This window comes from Sesamum indicum, linkage group LG9 (assembly GCF_026168435.1).
Source record: "Sesamum indicum cultivar Baizhima isolate 11 linkage group LG9, ASM2616843v1, whole genome shotgun sequence".
In the NCBI taxonomy this organism is placed as follows: Eukaryota; Viridiplantae; Streptophyta; class Magnoliopsida; order Lamiales; family Pedaliaceae; genus Sesamum; species Sesamum indicum.
This window is the reverse complement of record NC_142665.1, coordinates 9,357,582-9,378,738: the sequence shown is the minus strand read 5'-3', so window position 1 is coordinate 9,378,738 and position 21,157 is coordinate 9,357,582. Positions and strand designations below refer to the sequence as shown.

General features: G+C 35.3%; 2 protein-coding genes across 2 annotated transcripts; one reads left to right on the top strand and one right to left on the bottom strand.

Moving 5' to 3' along the window:
* Positions 1–313: 313 nt before the first annotated feature.
* LOC148786869 (uncharacterized) lies at positions 314–2,066 on the top strand. The gene is made up of 3 exons (XM_088884695.1): positions 314–786; positions 1,219–1,420; positions 1,464–2,066. Exons 1-3 carry the CDS (start codon positions 314–316, stop codon positions 2,064–2,066), a joined length of 1,278 nt encoding a protein of 425 aa, XP_088740821.1.
* A 13,368-nt stretch (positions 2,067–15,434) lies between these two features.
* LOC105171187 (ethylene-responsive transcription factor ERF060) lies at positions 15,435–17,310 on the bottom strand. Its single transcript, XM_011092218.3, has one exon. The coding sequence runs from the start codon at positions 16,729–16,731 to the stop codon at positions 15,763–15,765; it is 969 nt and encodes a 322-aa protein (XP_011090520.1). The 5' UTR covers positions 16,732–17,310; the 3' UTR covers positions 15,435–15,762.
* Positions 17,311–21,157: the final 3,847 nt, after the last annotated feature.

The window sequence follows — 21,157 nt, the reverse complement described above, 5'->3', positions numbered from 1 at the left end:
TCGAGGTTATAGTTCATCGCCTTAACATCAATCCCCAGATCAAACCAGTGAAACAAAAGAAAAGAATGTTTGGGGTCGAGCAAAATAAAATTATTGAGGGAGAACTGAATAAACTGCTGCAAGCTGGGTTCATAGAGGAGATCCAATACACGACCTGGCTTTCAAATGTTGTCATTGCTCCAAAGACGGCAGGAAAATGGCGTATGTGTACTGATTTCACAGATCTCAATAAGGCGTGCCAAAAGACCTATACCCGCTACCTCGAATAGATCTATTGGTAGACTTACTAGCAGAATGTGTTTTGTTCATAATGATGGATGCCTATCAAGACTACCATCAGATAATCATGGAAAAGGAAGATAGAGAAAAAATGGCTTTCGTGACTGAGAAAAGGGTATACTGCTATAACGGCATGCCTTTTGGTCTCAAGAACGTAGGGGCGACGTACCAGAGATTGATGAACAAAATGTTCAAGGATCAAATAGGAACCACTATGGAGGTGTATGTAGATGACATGTTGGTAAAAAGTAAGAAGGAAGGCGACCACTTGGAACATTTGGAGAAGGCCTTTAACATCATGCGATCTTATGGAATGAAACTAAATCCTTCAAAGTGCACCTTCGGAGTAAGAGGAGGAAAGTTCCTCGGCTACATGGTAAATGAAAGAGGGATCAAGGCAAACCTAGAAAAGATAAAGGCAATTATGCAGTTGGGGTCGCCAAAATCAGTGAAGGATGTCCAGAAACTAACTGGGAAGATCGCAGCGTTGAATGGGTTTATTGCCAGGTCAGCTGATCGCAATTTACCCTTCTTTAAAGTTTTACGTAAAGTGAAAGATTTTGAACGGATAGAGGAATGTGAAAAGCTCTTCAAGAATTAAAATCATATCTAACCACTCATCCAGTTTTAGCAAATCCATTGGTGGGAGAGATGAAGTGGTGAGCTCAGTCTTGGTGCATGAGGAGCAAGGAAAGCAAAGCCATGTGTACTATGTGAGTAAAATGTTGTAGGGAGCAGAGAAAAAGTATATCCAGATCGAGAAGTTGGTTTTGGCCTTGGTGACGACCACCAGGAAGTTGCGACCTTACTTCCAGTCCCATCCTATCGTGGTGTTAACGAACCATCTGTTGAAACAAATCATGTCGAAATCTGATGTATCTGGAATGATGGTCAAGTGGGCATTGGAATTAGGGGAGTTCGATATTGAATTCAAACCAGAAATGCTATCAAATCACAAGTGTTTGCTGATTTTCTAGTTGAGTTCGCAGGAGAGCCTCAGAAGGAGGAGGTAGGATGGCTGTTGCATGTGGATGGATCTTCGAATGCTAAAAATGGAGGTGCAGGAATATTTCTACAAGGGCCTGATGCGGTTGAGATCGAGATCGCCATTAGATTATCCTTCCCAACAACCAATAATGAGGTAGAATATGAGGCTCTGATTCGAGGTCTCTAAACAACATTAGACGGAGGAGATCCCGTGGGATGAGAATGCGAGGGCAGATGCTTTATCCAAGTTCGGGGCTATGGTTGAAGGGGTCAAGGAGAGGAAGATCACAGGTACGATAAGAGAAGCCCCGATGATTAATGAAAAAATTATCCATGTAGTAGAGGAGATGAACTCATGGAAAACTCCCTTCATCCAATATTTGAAAGAAAGGAAGCTTCCTGATGATGCAGTCGCGGTAAGAAGGTTACAATCTAAAGCAAATCGGTTTACCATGTTGGGAGAAGAGCTATACAAGAGTACAGAGGGAATATTACTAAAATGTTTGGATGGTGAAAGAGCTCAATATGTGATGAGGGAAGTTCATGAAAGAAGTTATGGGAATCATTCAGGAGGTAGATCGCTGGAGCAAAAAATTTTAAGGAAAGGGTATTACTGGCCTACTCTAGTTGAAGATGCAAAGGAGTTTGTGAAGAAATGTGAAAGTTGTCAGAAATTTGCAGGGTTGCTACATTCACTAGCGACCCCACTAGAAGCTCTTAAAATCACATGCGCTTTTGACCAATGGGGAATTGACATTGTTGGCCCTTTTTCCCAAGCTGCAGCTCAAAAGAAATTTTGAATTGTGGCACTAGAGTGTTTTTCCAAGTGTATGGAGGCAGAAGCATTGGCAAAGATCTCTTAAAAAAATGTAATAAACTTCATTTGGAAAAACATAATTTGCAGGTTCGGGATCCTCAGGATACTGGTGTTGGATAATGAAACTCAATTCCAAGGGAGGAAGATCGTGGAATGGTGCAAAGAGCTCAAGATCCAGCAAAATTTCACCGCAGTGGGGAATCCACAAGCAAACAGGCAGGTCGACATAACGAATCGGATCTTGTTGCAACACTTGAAGGAGCAAAGGGGTCGTGGGTTGAGGAGCTCCCTTGTGTACTATGGGCTTATAGAACTACACTAAGCACTGTGATAACAGAGACCCCATTTGGCTTGGTTTGCGAAAGTGAAGCGATCATACCAGCAGAAATAGGGGAAGAAACAATGAGGATAAGTTAGTAGGACCCGGAAGAAAATGCTCGAGGGAGAACATCCGATTTCAGCGTGATCGAGGAGAGTAGAGATCATGCTTACACGAAAGTTCTGCGATACAAAAGTTTGATGACTAAGAACTATAACTGAAGAGTGAAGCCGAGAAATTTCCAGGTAGGAGACGTCATTTTGAAGAAAGTAGAAGTATCCAGGCACGTAAGGAAACTGGATCCTAAATGTTCTTAGTTTCTAACCTGCAAAAGGTTCTGAGTATTAGCGATCTGAGAAAGATAACAAACGGATTTCTAACCTGCAAAAGGTTTCGAGGGATCTAAGGAAGATCGCAAATGGTTTTCTAACCTTAAAAAGGTTCAAGTGATCTGAGAAAGATCGCGAACGAATTTATAATCTGAAAAAGGTTCAAGTGATCTGAGAAAGATCGTAAATAGATTTCTAACCTGAAAAAGGTTTAAGTGATCTGAGAAAGAGCGCGAACGAATTTATAACCTGAAAAAGGTTCAAGTGATCTGAGAAATCGCAAACTAATTTATAACCTGAAAAAGGTTCAAGTGATTTGAGAAAGATCGCGAACGGATTTATAACCTGAAAAAGGTTCATGTGATCTTAGAAATATCACGAACAGATTTCTAACCTGAAAAAGTTTAAAGTGATCTTTAGAAAGATCGCAAATGGATTTTTGACCTGCAAAAGGTTCGAGTACTAATGGTCTGAGAAAGATCACGAATGGATTTCTAACCTGCAAAGGTCTCACAGCCTAATGATCTGAGAAAGATCGCAATCGAATTTCTAAATTTGAAAAGTCCAAGCATTAAGGATCTGAACGAGATCGCTGGTGAATTTCGAACCTGAAAAAGTTTAAGCATTAACAATCTGGAAAAGGATTGCTTATGGATTTCTAAACTGAAAGGCTTCCTCATAAGGGAGATGAAAAAGTTCATAGGATTTCTCACTCACAAAAAAATCTTAAATGATAAAGAGATCATAAAAAGATCATACCGGACTTAGATCTGCAAAGGGGGGGTCCTGATATGAAATGTTGAAATTAATGAGAAAAGATTTCCATTGATCATCACACAATGTTTGTAAATTCAGACAATGTTTGTAAATACATATAGAAAATGTGGTAATCAAATGTTCCTGACTTAGCATCCTAAAAAAGAAAAGGGTAAGTCAAAAGTACAAGGCTTAGAGACCTAGAATCGAGTGTAGATGTGGGTTAGTTCCTGGTTCGCTCTCTTCCAGTAGGACCGTGAACTCATCTTCAGTAGGAGGAGCATCCTATTCTGCAGGATATGGCTCCAAATTCCCATCAAGAGCAAGGTCTAGTTAGCTAAGATCGAAACCTTCAGCGAACACTTGAAGCTTCTAAATCTGGCCTTGGCATTTGTCAAAGCCCTTGATCATGAAGTCTGTTGCCTTTGACTCCAGCACCTTTCTGAAGGTGCAAGTTTTCATGAAGTCGCAGGTCCCCTGTAAGCAAACCTGGTAAAGGGCATCTTGAAACTCGGAGGACTGAATATAATTTGTGCGTCCTTCCCCAAACCAACCTCGTGACCTGCTCTGAAGTCTTCTTCTTTGCCTTCTTCCCTGCCCACCTCAAAAGCAGCTCGGCGATCCCGCTGAGCCATAGACATCACTTCATCAAGTTGACGGGTAAAGCTTGGCTGATCTTTGTTTAGACTCTGATCGCAAGACATCATTCATCTCTCGAAGTTCGACCAACTTCTTCTCGAGTAATTAAAAGGGAAAAGAGAGAATCACTTAAGGAGCCTTTAATGGAAAGAGGAGCAGGGAGAGGCCCGCGAACTTCAGCACCTTTTCCTTCAACAGGGGCTTGCGAAGGTACCAAAATAATGTTATGTAATTTATGAGATGACTCTCGAACCCCTCCCCGTATGTTACTGGTTCAGGTTTTGACTCGCGCAGGTTGAGGTGGAAATCCCATAATTGCCCAGGAGGAGGCCGATGTAAAAATACCTCTCATGCTATGGACCAACATTGGACTTCACATTGCCCAAATATTGGCAATCCTTTCCAGTGGTTAGGTAGAACTAACCACTCTCCCTAAACCTCTTGGAGGTCGTGAAAGAATAGAGGGACCAGAAATTATCGAAGGAGGGAAGGTATCTAAGAGCTCGTTTGGTTGTATTTTTACTTTTTAGTATTTGGGTAGTTGGAATTTTGATTGGTCAAGCCATTTTCATTGAGAATGCATTCTTATTTTAATATTGAATTTTTGAAATTATAGGTCTACCTGGGTTGGTCATCCAGTTTAATTAGCAAATGTGTCATACTTGTCTTATCATGTCAGCTATGTCTTTTCTTGTTTCAAATCAATTAAAATTGCTTTCTCTCCCAAAATGCCTCTCTATTGAAGACTCAACCAAAACCAGCGCTCCTCCTCCTTCCTCTTCCCCTGACACTTCTGCACGCCCGCTGTTCGATCCGTTTTTCACCAGCGTCGAGTCCTGTGGCTCGAACAACGTGGTCCTTTGCAGGAAGAGAAAGTGCGGCACTCCAAATAAGGTGAGCTCTGTACCCGATAGATTTTCTTTTTAAGCAGATTTGGTGGTGAGTGTTTTAGTGGATGAAATGGAGGATAGGGAAGGACGGGTAGGTAAGGCGGAGAAGACGACGGCATGTTTCTTCCTTGCATTTTCACAGTAAATCACATATGTCTTGAATGATACTAGTTAAATGTAGCATGGTGATTTTGTATATTTTTGTTGTTGTTTGTGAATGTATCCTATGCAAGAATCTCCCAAGTTTTATGCTACTGGTTTCAGCCTTTTTACAGAAAATAGTTGTTGTAGTTAGTGGTGGTCTGTAGTCAGTTTGATGAAAAAAGGGGGGTTCAATTGCTCTTTGAGAAAGTAGAGTAGAATGTGAACTCTATTCTGTAGTCAGTTTCGAAAACGGGTTGTAGTAGTAGTGCTGTTATCTTTCTCTAGCCATCACTAATTCATTCTATCATGTTCAAACCTTGTTAGTATGGTTAGATTACACTAAAAACCCACAAAAAATTAATAAAGAAACGTGACAACTTTCTTCTGTTTTATTTTGTATTTTTCCACTTCTCTATAATAAATGAATCACAATTTGTTAAAGAATAAAATATAGAATATTGATCAAATATCTGGATGATATGGTAAGAAAAAACTATATATACACTTTTTTTCATTAACCATTCTGGTTAATTACACCATCCTCCCCGGAAAATTTTTCCTGAAAATCTCCAATAAACAGATTATTTGGATTTGTTTGGATAATTATTATATTTTTATAATACATTGATTGATTTTGTATTCTTTTAATATAGAGTGATATTAAAAGAAAATTCTTGTATTATGTATGTTTACATGTATATATAGATACATTCATACATACATAAAATCCCCTTTTGATGCGTTCAGTGGTACCATAGACATAAATTAGGACATTGATTGGAAACCTATGATACAATATTTTCCATCCTGAAAATCTTGTGAACAAATGCTACCTACATTTCTTGTGAAGAAATTAGCTCTGATAATTATATATAGTTTAGATTTGTTGTTGCTTGTTTTCGATTATTTACTGGTTACTCTATTAATACTTTAGATGTTGACTAACATCCGTTGTGACTTTAACATGGTAGATGAATCGAAAGGGGAAAGACCCATGCGCTACGTCTTCAGAGCCAAGGTCACGAATTGACGATGCTTGGTGGGATCTGCCACAGATGTCTTTGTTCGTTGAATTGATGTATGAGTATTAAAAGAAAGGACATTTTATCTCATCTACAATTAGTGAGCAAATTTGGCGTGAATCGGGGTCGAGTTGTACGAACATAATAGAAGACAATACACTGTTGCGCAACTTAAAGGTAAGGCTAACAGGCTTTGGATGATTTGGCGTAAGTTTTATGATTCGGTATACAAACGAACTGGTTTTGGTTGGGATCCAACTACGTGCACTGTGACTGCCATTTCTCATTTTATTTTCAAGCATATATTCATAATTTCTTGTCATACATTAATAAAGTATTAATGATTGTGCAGGCGAATCCGAGAGAGTTTAGCTTGAGAAAGAAGGATCTTCCTCATTTCGATTATGTACTGAGATGTTCTCCGCTTCTGTAGCCACAGACAATGTTGCACGTTCCTTTGCCGTGCCTCCTGTCGACAACAATATCGATGATGAAGTTGATGTAAGCTATCCTACAATGGATACTGGTAATCCACTCTCATCTGGGGCTAGGAAAATTCCAAGAGCAACAAGATGAGTGCAGCGAAAAGGGGGGTAAAGTGATCGGTCAAATTGAATTGAAACTTGCATTGATGCCATAACGGCTTGAAGTGAAGCCAAAACTCGGAAGCTGACAAAAATTTCCAACAACGATATTGAAGATTGCATGCTTGCACTTTCTAAAATGGAGGGACTACCGCGGAATTTGTTCTTTGCAGCGCAAGATCAGTTTGTGTTGAAGGTGAGACGTCAAATGTTTCTTTTGATGAGTGATGCGGACAAACGTGCTTGGATTGAGAGATTGGACAAGTAAAAAAACTTCTTTATGGGATGCATGAATTTGAAATATGTCTTTTTATAAACTTGTAACGTTAAGACTTGGTACTCTATGATGTTAGTTCTTTCTTTTTATTTATTTAAATAATAGATTATAATATTGCTAATGATTTGTTTGAGGCTTTATTTTTTATTTAAGGTACTTTAATAATGACAATTTTCATTAAAATTATTCTTATAAATAAAAATAATATTAATTTATCATTTTATTAAACTCATTTTCTTACAATTTAACGAAAATGATCAGTTTCGGTAAAATAATTTTTATAAACAAAAGTAATATTAATTTATCATTTTATTGAACTCATTTTCTTACAATTTAACGAAAATGATCAGCTTCAATAAAATTATTTTTATAAACAAAAATAATATTAATTTATCATTTCATTGAACTCATTTACTTACAATTTAACGAAAATGATCAGCTTCGTTAAATTTATTTTTTATAAACAAACATAATAGTAATTTATCATTTTGTTAAACTCATTTTCATAAAATATATAATTTCGTGTAAACAAAAATTAATAGCCAAACTACCACTAACTGCACTTAAATTGCTAGGTAAAATAAAGTCAAATCCCATGCATGAACTTGATCGAGCTAAAGATATGCAAAATCCAATTCGTCAGGCAAAGTAATGTAATCGTTATAATAATATAACTATTATCTAATAAAATATTTATGGCACTTTGTCGCCAACCCTCTTTTTTGTCAAATAATGGTGGTTGATGCACAAACCCGCAAGTGATCGAGTAGTAGGTGACTTTCAATTAATGCATATTTGCATTATAAAGGTATTTCACCAATACCTTTGAACAGAAATAGAGAGATGGATGAATCAAGCGGCAACATTACCTCGTCTCCTCCTTCGAGGACTAATTCTCCTCATGATACCGAATTATCATGGGCCACTCGTTAGCAATAGAGATGAAGAGACAGATTCTTCGGATATGTCTTCCGATGAGGAAAAACACTTCATGTTACTTTGTGAAGTGTTATAAATTGCGACGTCCGTATAATTTTTCACATAATGGGAAGACTAATTGGTAATCATTAGAAATTTAAATTAAATTAGTAAATAAATTATAGACTGAATTTGGGATATAATAAAATTTGAACGGATTAAATTGGAGTTTGTTATAATATTTGAAACCAAATTATATTAATTAAGAAATTTAAAAAAGGACGTGATTGGTATTTTGAGAAAAGTTTAATTAAATATATAAAATAATAATAATATTATATATATAAATACTATATATATATGTATGTAATGAGTGAGGAGAGAGAGAGTTTGAAGTGGAGGCGGTGGGGCCTCTCTTTTCACCCATTCTCATTTTAAAACATACACATTTTACACATACTCATACACACACTCCTTACGCACACACCGACGGACACACACATTGTCGAAGACAGAGGTATGGATTTTATTATTTTAGTTTATATTAATTTATATAATTTTATATGATTTAATTAGTTCTTTTATTAAATATAGTTTATATTGAGTGGTGAACTATTTAATCGGAGTATTTTATAATTTTGGCAATTTAAATTAGTGTCATATTAAATATCACATTTATTATAAAAATGGTATAGTTGATTAATTAAAATATTAGGTTTGTTCGATTTAATTATTATTATAGCTAATTTACACAATTCCATCGGAATGATTAACCAAATATATAATTCTATGTATTGTTGCTTAATTAAATTATATAACAACGATAAATTGGTAGAAAATTCATAGAAATGTCTCAAAAAGTTATATTTAAAGAATATTATGTTATTAAGAAGGGAAGATGAGGTTTTAATGATAAATCTCATTTACAGATGTTATTAAAAACGATAGTTATAAATATATAAGGGGTTTGATTAAATGAATTCTTATGAATTATTTGGTAAATTAAATATATATTTGAGAAGTTTAGAAAATGTAGTTATTTCAAAAAAAATGGAACAGGTGTTGGACCTTAATATAAATAGAATATTAAAAGATTGGTAGAAAATGTACAAACATTATATAATATTTTATTTAGAGTTTATAATATTCTAAATATATTGATTATACGTATAATAATTTATTATAGGACGTGACGACAAAGTAGTGGATTGAGCAGTCCCATGTGAAATCGAAGCATTTTGGAATTTAAGGTAAGTATAGCTAATTGGATTTATATGTATAGCTATATGTGTAGTATTGTATATATATATATTGGTTCTTGGATGTGATCGTGAACTTGACTTTATATTTATATACGTGGATTTCGTATATTGATTGATTATATAATTAGTTATGGATTATTTGTTAGATTACCATAATATTGGTGAAATTGATACTATGTGTTATGTGATGGTAGTGTGGAGACATGCGGGATATGATTATGTGATGATCGTATAATTGATTGTTGTATGAAATCAAATTGGGAGTTATTATTGAGAAAGTAATTATTATAAAGAATAAAATGATGATTGTGAATTGAAATAAAAGATGATGCTTACCTAGTTGGGAACACAGTCAATAGTCTATGATAACGTGATTGATGATGATGTGATATGAAAAATATGTGAATTAAGCTAGGTATCATGGCGCGTAGGGTACCGGGGTATTCCGGGCAGCAGGGAATATCCTATGTTGTTAGCTACACACTAGGGTGGTGTGGGGGTACCATGTTTGTTGTGATGTCCTGTGCTGATATTGCTACACAGCTGAAGTAAAAGAGTGTGAGGATATCACATACAACGAGTATCCTATGCTGTATATGATATGACGATGAGATGATGATGGCCGGCGAAATCATTAACTGATGTATTCCATCTAGAGTAAGTGGGACCTTAGCTAATAAACGACTTTAAATATTATGTCGTAGGATTGATTTACAGTTGTGAGTATGTATTACTGCTTATATCTGATGTTGCTATATGATAAATGATATATATAAACTGATTGACTATACTTATTGAGTAGGCAACTCATTCCTTGCCACGTACTTTTCAAGAGATAGGTCACATTGACTAGACACATCGGACCTCGAGTCGTGCCATAGTCTTTATTAGGTGGGTCAGCCGTGACATCTGAAGCCAGAGTTTTGGTTGTTTGGATGTTAAATATTCTGGTCTTTTGTCGGGATTTGTGTTTTAAATTGTGGTACTACTTCCTTTGAGGTTATATACATGAGGACATCTAGTGAGGGTAAATATAAACTTTTGGTGGTATCCATTATCTTTTGTGATATATATATATTATATTGATAAAATTAGAATCTATTTTATGGGTTGAAAGGGAATTACTTATAGAATGAGTTTCAATTAAAGAAAGGGTGAAATAGTGATAATTAGATGTAGCGAGTAGGGGGTGCTACATTCAAGAACCTCTTTGGCATGATATCTAACACCCAGGCTGAACTTCGAGCTATACACAGAGGAGTGAACTATGTATCGAAAATGAATTTCACAATATTTGGATTGAAACTGACGCAATGGTGATTATCAAGCTCATCTCTATACCACGACAAGGGGCATGGAACCATCAGATTATCCTTCAAAGAATTTGGAATATCCTGAGGGAAATTGAATATAAAATCTCTCACATTTTTAGAAAAGGCAACCAAGTAGCGGATTTTCTGTCTAGTCAAGCATGTACATCTCAACAATTTAGCATCCTCTCCAAGGAACATCTCACAGGTAAAGCGAAAGGTATTGTCAACCTTGATTCTTGCGGTCTCCCACACATTCGATTCAAAATTGTAGTTGATCCCCCCTGAGTAGTTTTCTTGATATTGGTTGTCTTAGTTTCTGTTACTTCATTGTTGTCTGCTTACGGCTGTGAATTTCTATTTGTTATAGCTTATTTTACTGCTTGTGATACTGCATTATTGTCTGCCTACGGCTGCAAATTTCTATTTGTTGTAGTTGATTGTGTGTTGATGTTTATTGCAAATTTCTGTCTGTATTACGTGCCTGATACTGCAGGACTGTTCATGGCAGATAGATTATGCTCCTATTTTTTGGCTGTATTCTCTGGAGCACTCTTACCTTTTTTGTCTTGTGAGCATGCTTGGGTTGTACCCCAATTTTGTGCATACAGAGTTATTGCTTTGATGCTCATTTTTTAACTTATTTAGCATGATTTGTTGAGAGAGCTGAGGTTCATGTGTCAAATGTACAGTTAGCTCTCCCTCATTTTGTCACATTATATCTGTTGATGGTGCACCATTTTTGGTGGCAACTGTTGGATTGCTTGTATAGCTTGATTTGCAGGGCTAGTTGGACCTATGATTCGAGTGTAGTGGCAGAAAACTTTTTGACACATTGGATTATCGTCTCCGACTTTGTCTCCCATCTTAGCTCGTCTTTGCTTTTGTAAGGGAGTAGTACTCCTTGTTTATGATTTTGTGACTTATTGTAAGGGAGTAGTACTTCTCGTTTATACTTTTGGTGAATATTTGTAATGGAGTAGTACTCCATTATGTCCCTTACTTTGTATAATTTATATAATTTTTTTCTGAATATTATAATGAGCTAAAATTTACTCAGTTAAAGTTTTATTATATTCTAATTTCAATCTATAATTTATTGACTAATTAACTAATGCGAACATTTATCAATTAATCACACAATATTGTATTAAAAATTTGTGGATGTTACACTTCATACCTTTTTTTTAAAAAAAACGAGTTTAAAAAATTTTCGTCGCACTTATTTTTAGATTCTATAAGCTCAAATTTTTGAAAATTTCATCAAATACTTGTGAGCATCTCATAAGCTTTAAAAAGTGAGGAGTTGGCTAATGTAGGAATGTGTAGAAAGGAGAAGCAAACCACCTCATCAAAGGGTGTAAAGTAGGGATGATCAACATGCTTATTCACCTTTCTTTCGTCACCTCTAATTTACGCTGCAAGAATTCTTACACCATTTCACACCTCTTTATCCTCGAGTTCAAGCACTTTAACAACAAAAGACAATCCTAGACTAGAAAAAGAAATGTTTTTTTGATAACATTAGTTGTGGAATCTTCTAGGGGTATAAAGAAGGTAAGCGATATTGCAGTTCTCATCTTTAAGAAGATTCTTGATGACCCATGAAGCCCTTTTTCTTCAGTCATTTTCTTTCTGCACAATTTTTGACAATATTGTCAAGTTGGTCCAAATTCCTTATCTCTAAGCTTTCAAGTGATAAGGGTGTCTTTATTACCTCTGCCATCAGGATGAGGCTCCATAAAGATGATCTTGCTGTTCAGTTCCTCATCTTCAGCACATTTATGCAGATAACAAAATCAAGAACCTTCATATTGATAACAAAATCTTCCAACTTTTCTTTACATGTATCACCTTTATAAACATCAAATATTGATATGTATCATGTCCGACTTTAATTATGCTATGTCCGACTCTTCGTTGGTTTGATCGAATCCAACCAATCACATAATAAGTATAATACATTAGTCATGTGATCGGTCACTCTCCTAGATATATATCAGTCACATGGTGAATTACACTTATTGTGTAATTGGTTTAGGACAAGCCAATCGCATCTCGATAGAATTTCCTGTGGCTGCAAAGAGAATAGTAATATTCTTTACGGTAAATTACAATGAGCCCCTGAAATCTGTCATGATTATAAATATCCCGTTGTTTGAAAAATTATAAATATTCTCATAAAATTAATGGCCGTTTAACAATTACTCCGTCATGACAGTCCATTGTAGGGGCATATTTGTTAGACCACAATTAATTTTAGGGAGTATTTGTAAATTTTCAAACAACGAGAGGGTATTTTTAACTATTAAAAATTTTAGAAGAACCTGTCATAATTTATCTTTTTCTTTAAAGTAATACAATCTTTGATAAGTAATTTGTAAATATTTTTATAAACAATCTATCCTACGGTTTGTGATGCATGCTCTAACTTATATGGGTATATAGGAATAGTATGAATTTAGGAATGGAATAAAGAAGTGAATGAATCACATTTGAATAGATGGTATAGACAATAAACTAGAAGGTGATAGAATTGTCATTACTTAGTTGATTCCATTAATATAATTAATAATTAGAAAATAATGATTAGTAATAAAATAAAATTATTTTTATGATAAATTTGCTCTTTCATATTTTTTTAAAAAATATTTATTTATATTTTATTGAGTATGTTGAATTCAATTATATAACAATAGTGTTTTCAAAATATTTTCTAAAGGTTATAAGAAAATTTATAAAACATCTCATATACTATTGAATATATATATTATTTATTTACATAATAAATAGTTCATTGACTTGTTAAACATATAGATGATATTTTTCTACCAAAATATAAAAAAAATCATTCGAACATTTAGATGGACTTATGTATTTAATCAATGCATCTACCATTATTTATTCAATACTGAATTAAAGAATTGTTTTGAATGAATAAAATAATTAAATACTAAAATAATATCACTTTTCTTACCGTGCATACATAATTATTTTTTAATACAGGATATAAAAAATACTCAAATTTTAATAACGATTGAAACTTAATATTAAATTAATACAAGAAAAAAGAAAAAGAAAAGAAGACTTTCATTGTGACGCCCCAAAAATTATAATATATAATTGTACGGATTACTTGTGGTGAATCACCTTGTGGTGTTTGATATGTATATATATATATAATATTGTAGGTTTATAATACTTGCTATGATATGTTGGGATTACGTATGCAAATTTATATATATGAACATAGGGATTATTATAAGTATGACGTTTAGGGAGGATATAGCCTTGTAGCGAAGGGGGTGCTACATTAGGTGGTATCAGAGCAGGGATTAGATTTTCTTGGGGTAGTAGATGAAATGTAATATTATATGTGAGGTATGTACTAGGGATCTAGTCAAATGTGTGTATTTCATATAAGATGGAAGCGTCAAGGGAAAACGCTGCTGGCCCAACTGAGTCATTAGAGTCTGTGCATGGTCATGATTCAGGATCAGAACATTAGGGGTTAGAATCCCAAAATAGAAATGCCTCACAACCAAAAATGAACCCCTTTGTGCAACAGTTTGTTGAATGATGGAGAGGACATGAGAGAAAATACCCATATTTATTGTCTGAGCCGTTAATTAGTTAAATTTCGAGGACGAAATTTTTATTAGGAGGGGAGAATTGTGACGCCCCAAAAATTATAATATATAATTGTACGGATTACTTGTGGTGAATCACCTTGTGGTGTTTGATATGTATATATATATATATAATATTGTAGGTTTATAATACTTGCTATGATATGTTGGGATTACGTATGCAAATTTATATATATGAACATAGGGATTATTATAAGTATGACGTTTAGGGAGGATATAGCCTTGTAGCGAAGGGGGTGCTACATTCATTTCCTAGATGTTGGGAATAGCTCATAACATGGTTGGGGGAGGGAATGGTTAATCCCATGTCTAAGGGAATAAGAATTCCCATGAGATTAAGTGTTCTCAAACGTAAAGCATTCCAATCAAGATATAGGAATGGACTTGGAAATGCTCGTTCCATTTCCACTTCATTTCTGCATACCATTACACCTAATAGCAATTGCCCGAAAATTTAAGGGGAAAAAAAAAAAGAACCAAGTAATACAATCTATTCCAACTCTATACCGGCAAAAGAGACATAAAATTGCCTCATAAAAATTTTTAAGAACAAATTACAATATGCTCTCCTAATATTTGTCATAATTACAAATATATTGTTGTTATTTGAAGAAATAAAAATATATTTCTGGAGTTAATTAACTATCGGTTTAACAAATAGCTCCTATCATAGACTGTCATAAGGGGTATTTGTTAAATGATTGTTAATATCGGGGATATTTATTATTTTTCAGAGAACGAGACAATTGTAATTATGGTAAATTTCAAGGGACCTCGTTAAAATTTACCCGAAATGTTATTTCGTAAACTAGGTTGCCTAAGGATCACAGTTCAAGAATCATTTCCGAAAATCTTTGATCATGGAACATCTTGCAACTACTTTGAATAATTTAACACAAGTTGATAAAGGTAACAACATCAAGGCAACCATGAGAAGAAAAGAAGAGGGATTTCATCACCAGACAATGCCTTTCATGGTATAGCGACAATCTTGCAAGAAGAAGAAACAGTGGCTCTTCATAAAATGAACCTCCATGTGTCCTCTGGACATCATAAACGACCAATCCAATTCTTTATCTTCATAAGAAAACCTAAACATTCTTGCATGTATGAAACGAGTTCCAAATTATAATGGTATAAGTCACATCAAACGATAAGCGTTCTTCCTGTCCTACTCGATGAGGATTATTATGTTGGTCGTCCCTATCATGAAGTCTTTTCCCGTCAAAAGAAGCATAGTACAAAGAAAGATACTGAGAAGCAAACCATAGTTTAATTATACAAACGGTAATAAAATTACAAGGGGTTTTCATAGACTAATACAACCAGCCATTCAGACCAAATCAGCTCCAATCGTCATGCATGGAAAAAAACCACCTGCAGACCAAGACTTCACACATTCTTGAATTACATATAATCGATATAAAACTCTTCACACCTTTCAGGACATCTGCATATGTCTAAAAATCCATTGCAAATGCCACAACGGAACCTCATAACTAAACCTGTGGACTCCTACAAGACCAAGAAAACTAAACACAAGCACTTGTTATCAACATTAACTATTATTACATTGATATCATAGAGCTGCCCAATCTATCTCGACCGAAGGGTACTTTTGCAACATAAAATTATCACATTCATCGAAAGAAGGCTCTGGGAAATCCAGGAAAGTGATACAGGACTCAGGCGAGCCCGACCCTGCTGACGACACCTCATCAGAGGGTGAAGGATAAGCTGAAGATGATACTGAGGTCTCCACCTTTACAGTTTCGCTTGATCCAAGATCCTTAAATCGGAAATTTGATGAATCATCTGATGCCTTTTCCAGCTTAGGACAACCAGTTTCTGTCAAAGGTTCAACCTTTGCGACAAAACAGGGATTTCTTGAATTCCCCTGTTTCTTTGAATCGGCCAAGCTTTGACAAATGGCTTGAAGCTTGGCATCAACCGAGGAATGCAGAGGCTTGAAGCCACTGAATTCTTGGAATAGTTGATGCTTGAGGTGTGGGAAATTCAGCCTAGCAAACTCCCCTCTCAGCTTATAAGCTGCCTTGTCGTAAGCCAAGGCTGCTTCCTCGGCTGTGTCGAAGGTCCCAAGCCAAAGCCTGGTTCTGTTCTTAGGAAGTCTGATTTCAGCAACCCATTTTCCCCAATGCCTCTGCCTCACTCCCCTGTAAAGCTTCGTGGGCTTTGAGGGAGACCCTGGCTGCTTCATCAGGACGGGCTTCGGGCCAAGAAAGCTTGAGAATGAACTCTGCTGATGATGCGATTGACTTGATTTAGAAGTGAGCTGAGAGTGCTGCAGTTCCTGTTGCTGAAGCTGAAATTGAGCTTGGATTTGCAGCATCTGGGATGGGCTGATTTGGTTAAGTCCAATTCCACCAACTGTTTGATCATATGCCATTTGGCTTAAAGCAGTGTAAGGAGGAGAAGCAGCAGCACTTTTCATAAAAGGTTGAAGTGCTTGCATAAGCTCTTCCCTGAAGGGATCCATGGACAAAACCTGACAGCTGCTAGAGCTGTACATATCTATAGCCGCCGCCATGGATTTGATTCTTCGCAAAACTGAGAATTCAGACAACTACGTACGGAGAAGAGAAATCGAGAAAGCTGACAGAAAACCAACCACCTTGTTTCTTGGTCAAAAACTGGAGAATTCAGCGTGAAGAGCAAAGTAAAAAGACCTAAACGTTCTACACAAGCAAAGGATTCAAAGAGGTTCCTCAAATAATCAAACCTTTTGATAATCAAAAACCAAACCCTGAGAGACAGAAAAACGACACTCCCAGGTAGTTCTGAGCAGACGAAAATCAAAGCTTTTTACACGAATATAAAAGAGTGATCTCTGTTCTGAATCACCTGGCTTTCAAGAAAACAAAGACGCCCTTATGGGGTTTGCTTCTCTCTCTTCCTTTGAAATTTAGTCCAAATTCAAGAAAATCAAACCCTGTTAATATGATTCAAAAATTTGAAAGAACGACGAGAGAAAGGGATCCAAGAAGCGGGGATTGACATAAAAGGGGGAGAGACGAAAGTGAGAAGCGAATGCTGAAGTTGAACGCTCTCTGTTTTTGGTGGTAGAGTTTGCTGGTTTTTTCACTCTTGTAGGGGAAATGGTGGTCGCCGTGCTATGTGCTTATAAAGGCCTACTGGCTCTTGGACTTTCTCTCTCCTCATCTTGGGATTTTGATTTTCTCTCACTAAACCCATATTTTACTTTTGGAACAATTACACTTCTTTAGCCTGAAATTTATTAAATAATTGCATTTAAATTTTTTATAAGTTAAAAAATTATATTTAATATCTATAAAATTTATTTTTATTTAATAAATAAATTTTTTTATTAGTCAAAATTCATCAAATTCACTCGTATTAAAAAAAATTAGAAAAAAAATTATATTTACCCCAAATTGCCTTATTTATTAACTTATTGCATGTCAAATAAATTTTTTATAACTAAATTATCTTTATACGTCTTCATAAATTAATGCATGTGAGGAGGTATACCTTCATCGTTATAAGAATAATTTAATTCAATAAAAATTATTTGACCTGCAATAAGTTAGTAGTAAGTTAATCGAGAATAAACATAAATTTTCATTCAATTTTTTTTATTAATATTATTAATTCAGTGAATTTAGATTAACAAAAAAAAATTATTTATTAGACGTAATCAAATTTCAAAAAAGCTATATATGATTTTTCAAATCACAAAAATTTTATATATAACTGCACCAAGTCATACGAGAGGAGAGTGTAATTTTTCCTTTACCTTTCCGGTTTAATCATAATGTGACTTTCTCTCTGTTGATTAACTTTGCTAATCTTGGACTTTCTCTCTCCTCATCTTGGGATTTTCTCTCACTAAATCCATATTTTATTTGAGATAATTGCATTGTTTTTCTTAACATTTAATATAATTACGTGTAAATCTCTTATAATTTAAAAAATTATATCTATTACTCGTGATATTTATTTTAGTTTAACAAATAGATATCTTTATTAGTCAAAATCAATTGAATTTATTGATATCAGTAAAAAAAATTGAATGAAAATTCATATTTACCTCGATTCACTCAATATAGATTTATTGCAGGTCAAATAAACTTTTTTCTGATAAAATTATCCTTACAAAAGTACAAATATACCTAATTACATTGATTAGCATGTGAAGATGTATAATAGGAGTTTAGTTGGCAAAACAATTATTTAATATACGGAGGGATCTATTTTTTATAGGAAAATAATACAATATTGATCTTGCTCGAATTCAATGATCTCAAAGACTGATCTCTAAACAGATTGCTAACTCCTCCAAGATCGAGTATTGGGTCCCTGAGAATAAAACACAAATGTTAAGCTCGTCAGGTATGTCTTGGGCAACGATCCTCCGACGCTCAAGTTAGTATGATCGAGATAAAAATATGCGATTAGAAGAGTAGATAGAAATATGGCGTCTTAAGGTATTTATAGAGCTTATGTGGATACTATTGAATAGGCCACGTGGCCTTATCCTACTAGCCCTCATCCTATATCGGACGGTGCTCGCTGCCTAGGTCTTCAAATGGGTATTCGGGTCCGGGTGTCGACTGATTTGACCCGGTTGGTCAGAAGGGCGTGGATCTGAAGTGCGCAGTAACTAAATTATCTTTCATTAAAGATATTCATTATGTACAAAATGTGGAGGACACTCATCAAATATGTATTGATGTAATTCCTAAATCACGGATCATGGACATGTAATACACCAAATTTGAAGAGATGGCGGCCTAACTATGCCGTACTAAATGTTTTTGGCTTAATGATATTAATGTGATTTTCTCTCTGTTGATTAAGTTTCGCTAGTCTTAGATTTTCTCGAGTTATTGATAATTTATTATTATAATTTTTTTAATTATATAATAAAAATATGACGAGAAATCGCGACTCATCAACAAATAAATACAGAAAAATGAAAAAGGTGCCAAGTCGTGATTTTGGATTGCGACTTTGCCTTTTTCCTTTTCTTTTTGTTTAAATAAATTTGTATAATTTAATTATATATAATTAATTTTGAACAACATATTAAAATTCAAAAAATTATAAAATTAATATTGTATTAATTTAAAAATTACAATTAAATGTATAAATGTAAAAGTGTACATTTTTTTACAATTGTAAAAAATACAAAAAGTATACAATTAATCCTGGCAATCTGGTACTGGCACATCTGATTGTGTTGAAAAATTTCTTTGTTGGGCTTGTTGTCGTGCACGCGTTTGCGCCTAATCCATCTTGTTGTAAATACGTGTTGCGAAGAGATGCGAATAGTAGGATTGTGGACCAACTCAAATCCCGGTACATCCCGATAATCTTCAAAATGCACAGGTTCAAATGTCTTAGAATATGTATTCTTATAAGCCATTATATCGTAATAATCCTTCACCATTGATGCAACATTAATCATGTAAACAGCGCATACCTTTTGAACGTGACTGCAAGGAATACCAAATTGCGTGCATTTGCTGCAAGAACATTCTCGGTTCGCAATTTTGACAACATGGGTGTTCATTCCATGTCCGCTGTGATGTCTTGTAACAACCGAGGCGGACTGTTGGAACTGATGGTATTTGGTAACGATATTTCAACAGAATTTTCATGCCAACGTGTGAACATATTATGTGCAAAATCCGTCCACAGTTGGTTGTTGGCCAACATTACAGAACTTCTCGTTAACCTCTCACGGAAATAATGGACACTACGCTGAAACATCATCTCAACAATTGCTGTCAACAGTAGGCGGCGAGCGCCTTTCAATACTCCATTTATGCATTCCGACATATTTGACGTCAGAATTCCACATCGCCATCCACCATCATGTGATGCTGTCCATTTTTCCTTATCGATCTTATCTAACCACTAAAAAAACGCCTCTAGTTTCTGGCTCTTTATCTCCTCCATAATGCGATTGAATTTTCTGATACGATATTCAGAGCCAGCTTTCCAACAAAGATTCTTCAACACAACATTTTTGTGTTTACTGTTGAAATTGGAACACACATACCGCAAGCAATACCGGTGCATGCTGTTAGGTGGCACGAAATTCGGACATTCACGTACAGCTCTTGTGATACCAACATGGCGGTCAGAAATAAGGCAGATACCCCATTGCCCCCGTATAATGTGTCTGCTCAATTGTCTAAGAAAACCACTTCCAAGATAAATGTGATTTTTCATCGACAATTGCAAAAGCAAGAGGGAGTACCTGTTGATTTCCATCCATGGCAGCAGCAATCAACATCTTGTGCTTGTACTTTGTGTATAGATGGGTCCCATCTACACTGATAAGGTTGCGACAGTGTTGGAACCTTTCAATACACGACTTGAACACCCAAAATACGTACCCTATCACATATGCACCGGTTGATGTGTCGCGGGCTTTGTGTTGCCATTCAACAATCGTTCCTAGATTATATTTTTGAACGGAGCTCTCCCATGTGTCATAAACCATCTCACGTGCCATCTTCAAACTGTACCATGCCTTTTGATATGGTACATCGTATCCGGTATGGTCTTTCACAGTCTGGATGACATGCTTTATTCCGTACAATGGGTTGCATTTTACCTGTCGTAACAGTAAAGATGCAACATAAACCTTATCTAAATTACTGTGTTCGAGGGACATTTGATGCAATATACATGTATGGTCCCTTCTGTATTTTGTTATTGTCCACCTTCCCATTTTTTGTTTGAAAATGCCTCACAGCTCCCATCTACACCACATATCTGAAAAAAATAAACATGAATCAGTCGAATAATTTTGTATGCTTATACATATACAACAAATATATATATATACCTTCGGTGCTATGCTTACACAATACTTTTCACTTGGCTTTTGAACTCTCAGCTACCCAATACTCGCGTCGGGCATATTGTATCGAGTGATCTCTCACCGCCTCGATTAAAGCTTCTTTATTTTTGAAAAGCAT

Bases quoted from the DNA above. Each gene is read 5' to 3' on its own strand.
- LOC105171187 (XM_011092218.3), bottom strand. From the start codon at position 16,731: ATGGCGGCGGCTATAGATATGTACAGCTCTAGCAGCTGTCAGGTTTTG.
- LOC148786869 (XM_088884695.1), top strand. From the start codon at position 314: ATGGATGCCTATCAAGACTACCATCAGATAATCATGGAAAAGGAAGAT. The intron at 787-1,218 runs GTCAGCTGATCG...AATTCAAACCAG, and splicing joins TTGAATGGGTTTATTGCCAG to AAATGCTATCAAATCACAAG. The intron at 1,421-1,463 runs GTAGAATATGAG...AAACAACATTAG, and splicing joins TCCCAACAACCAATAATGAG to ACGGAGGAGATCCCGTGGGA.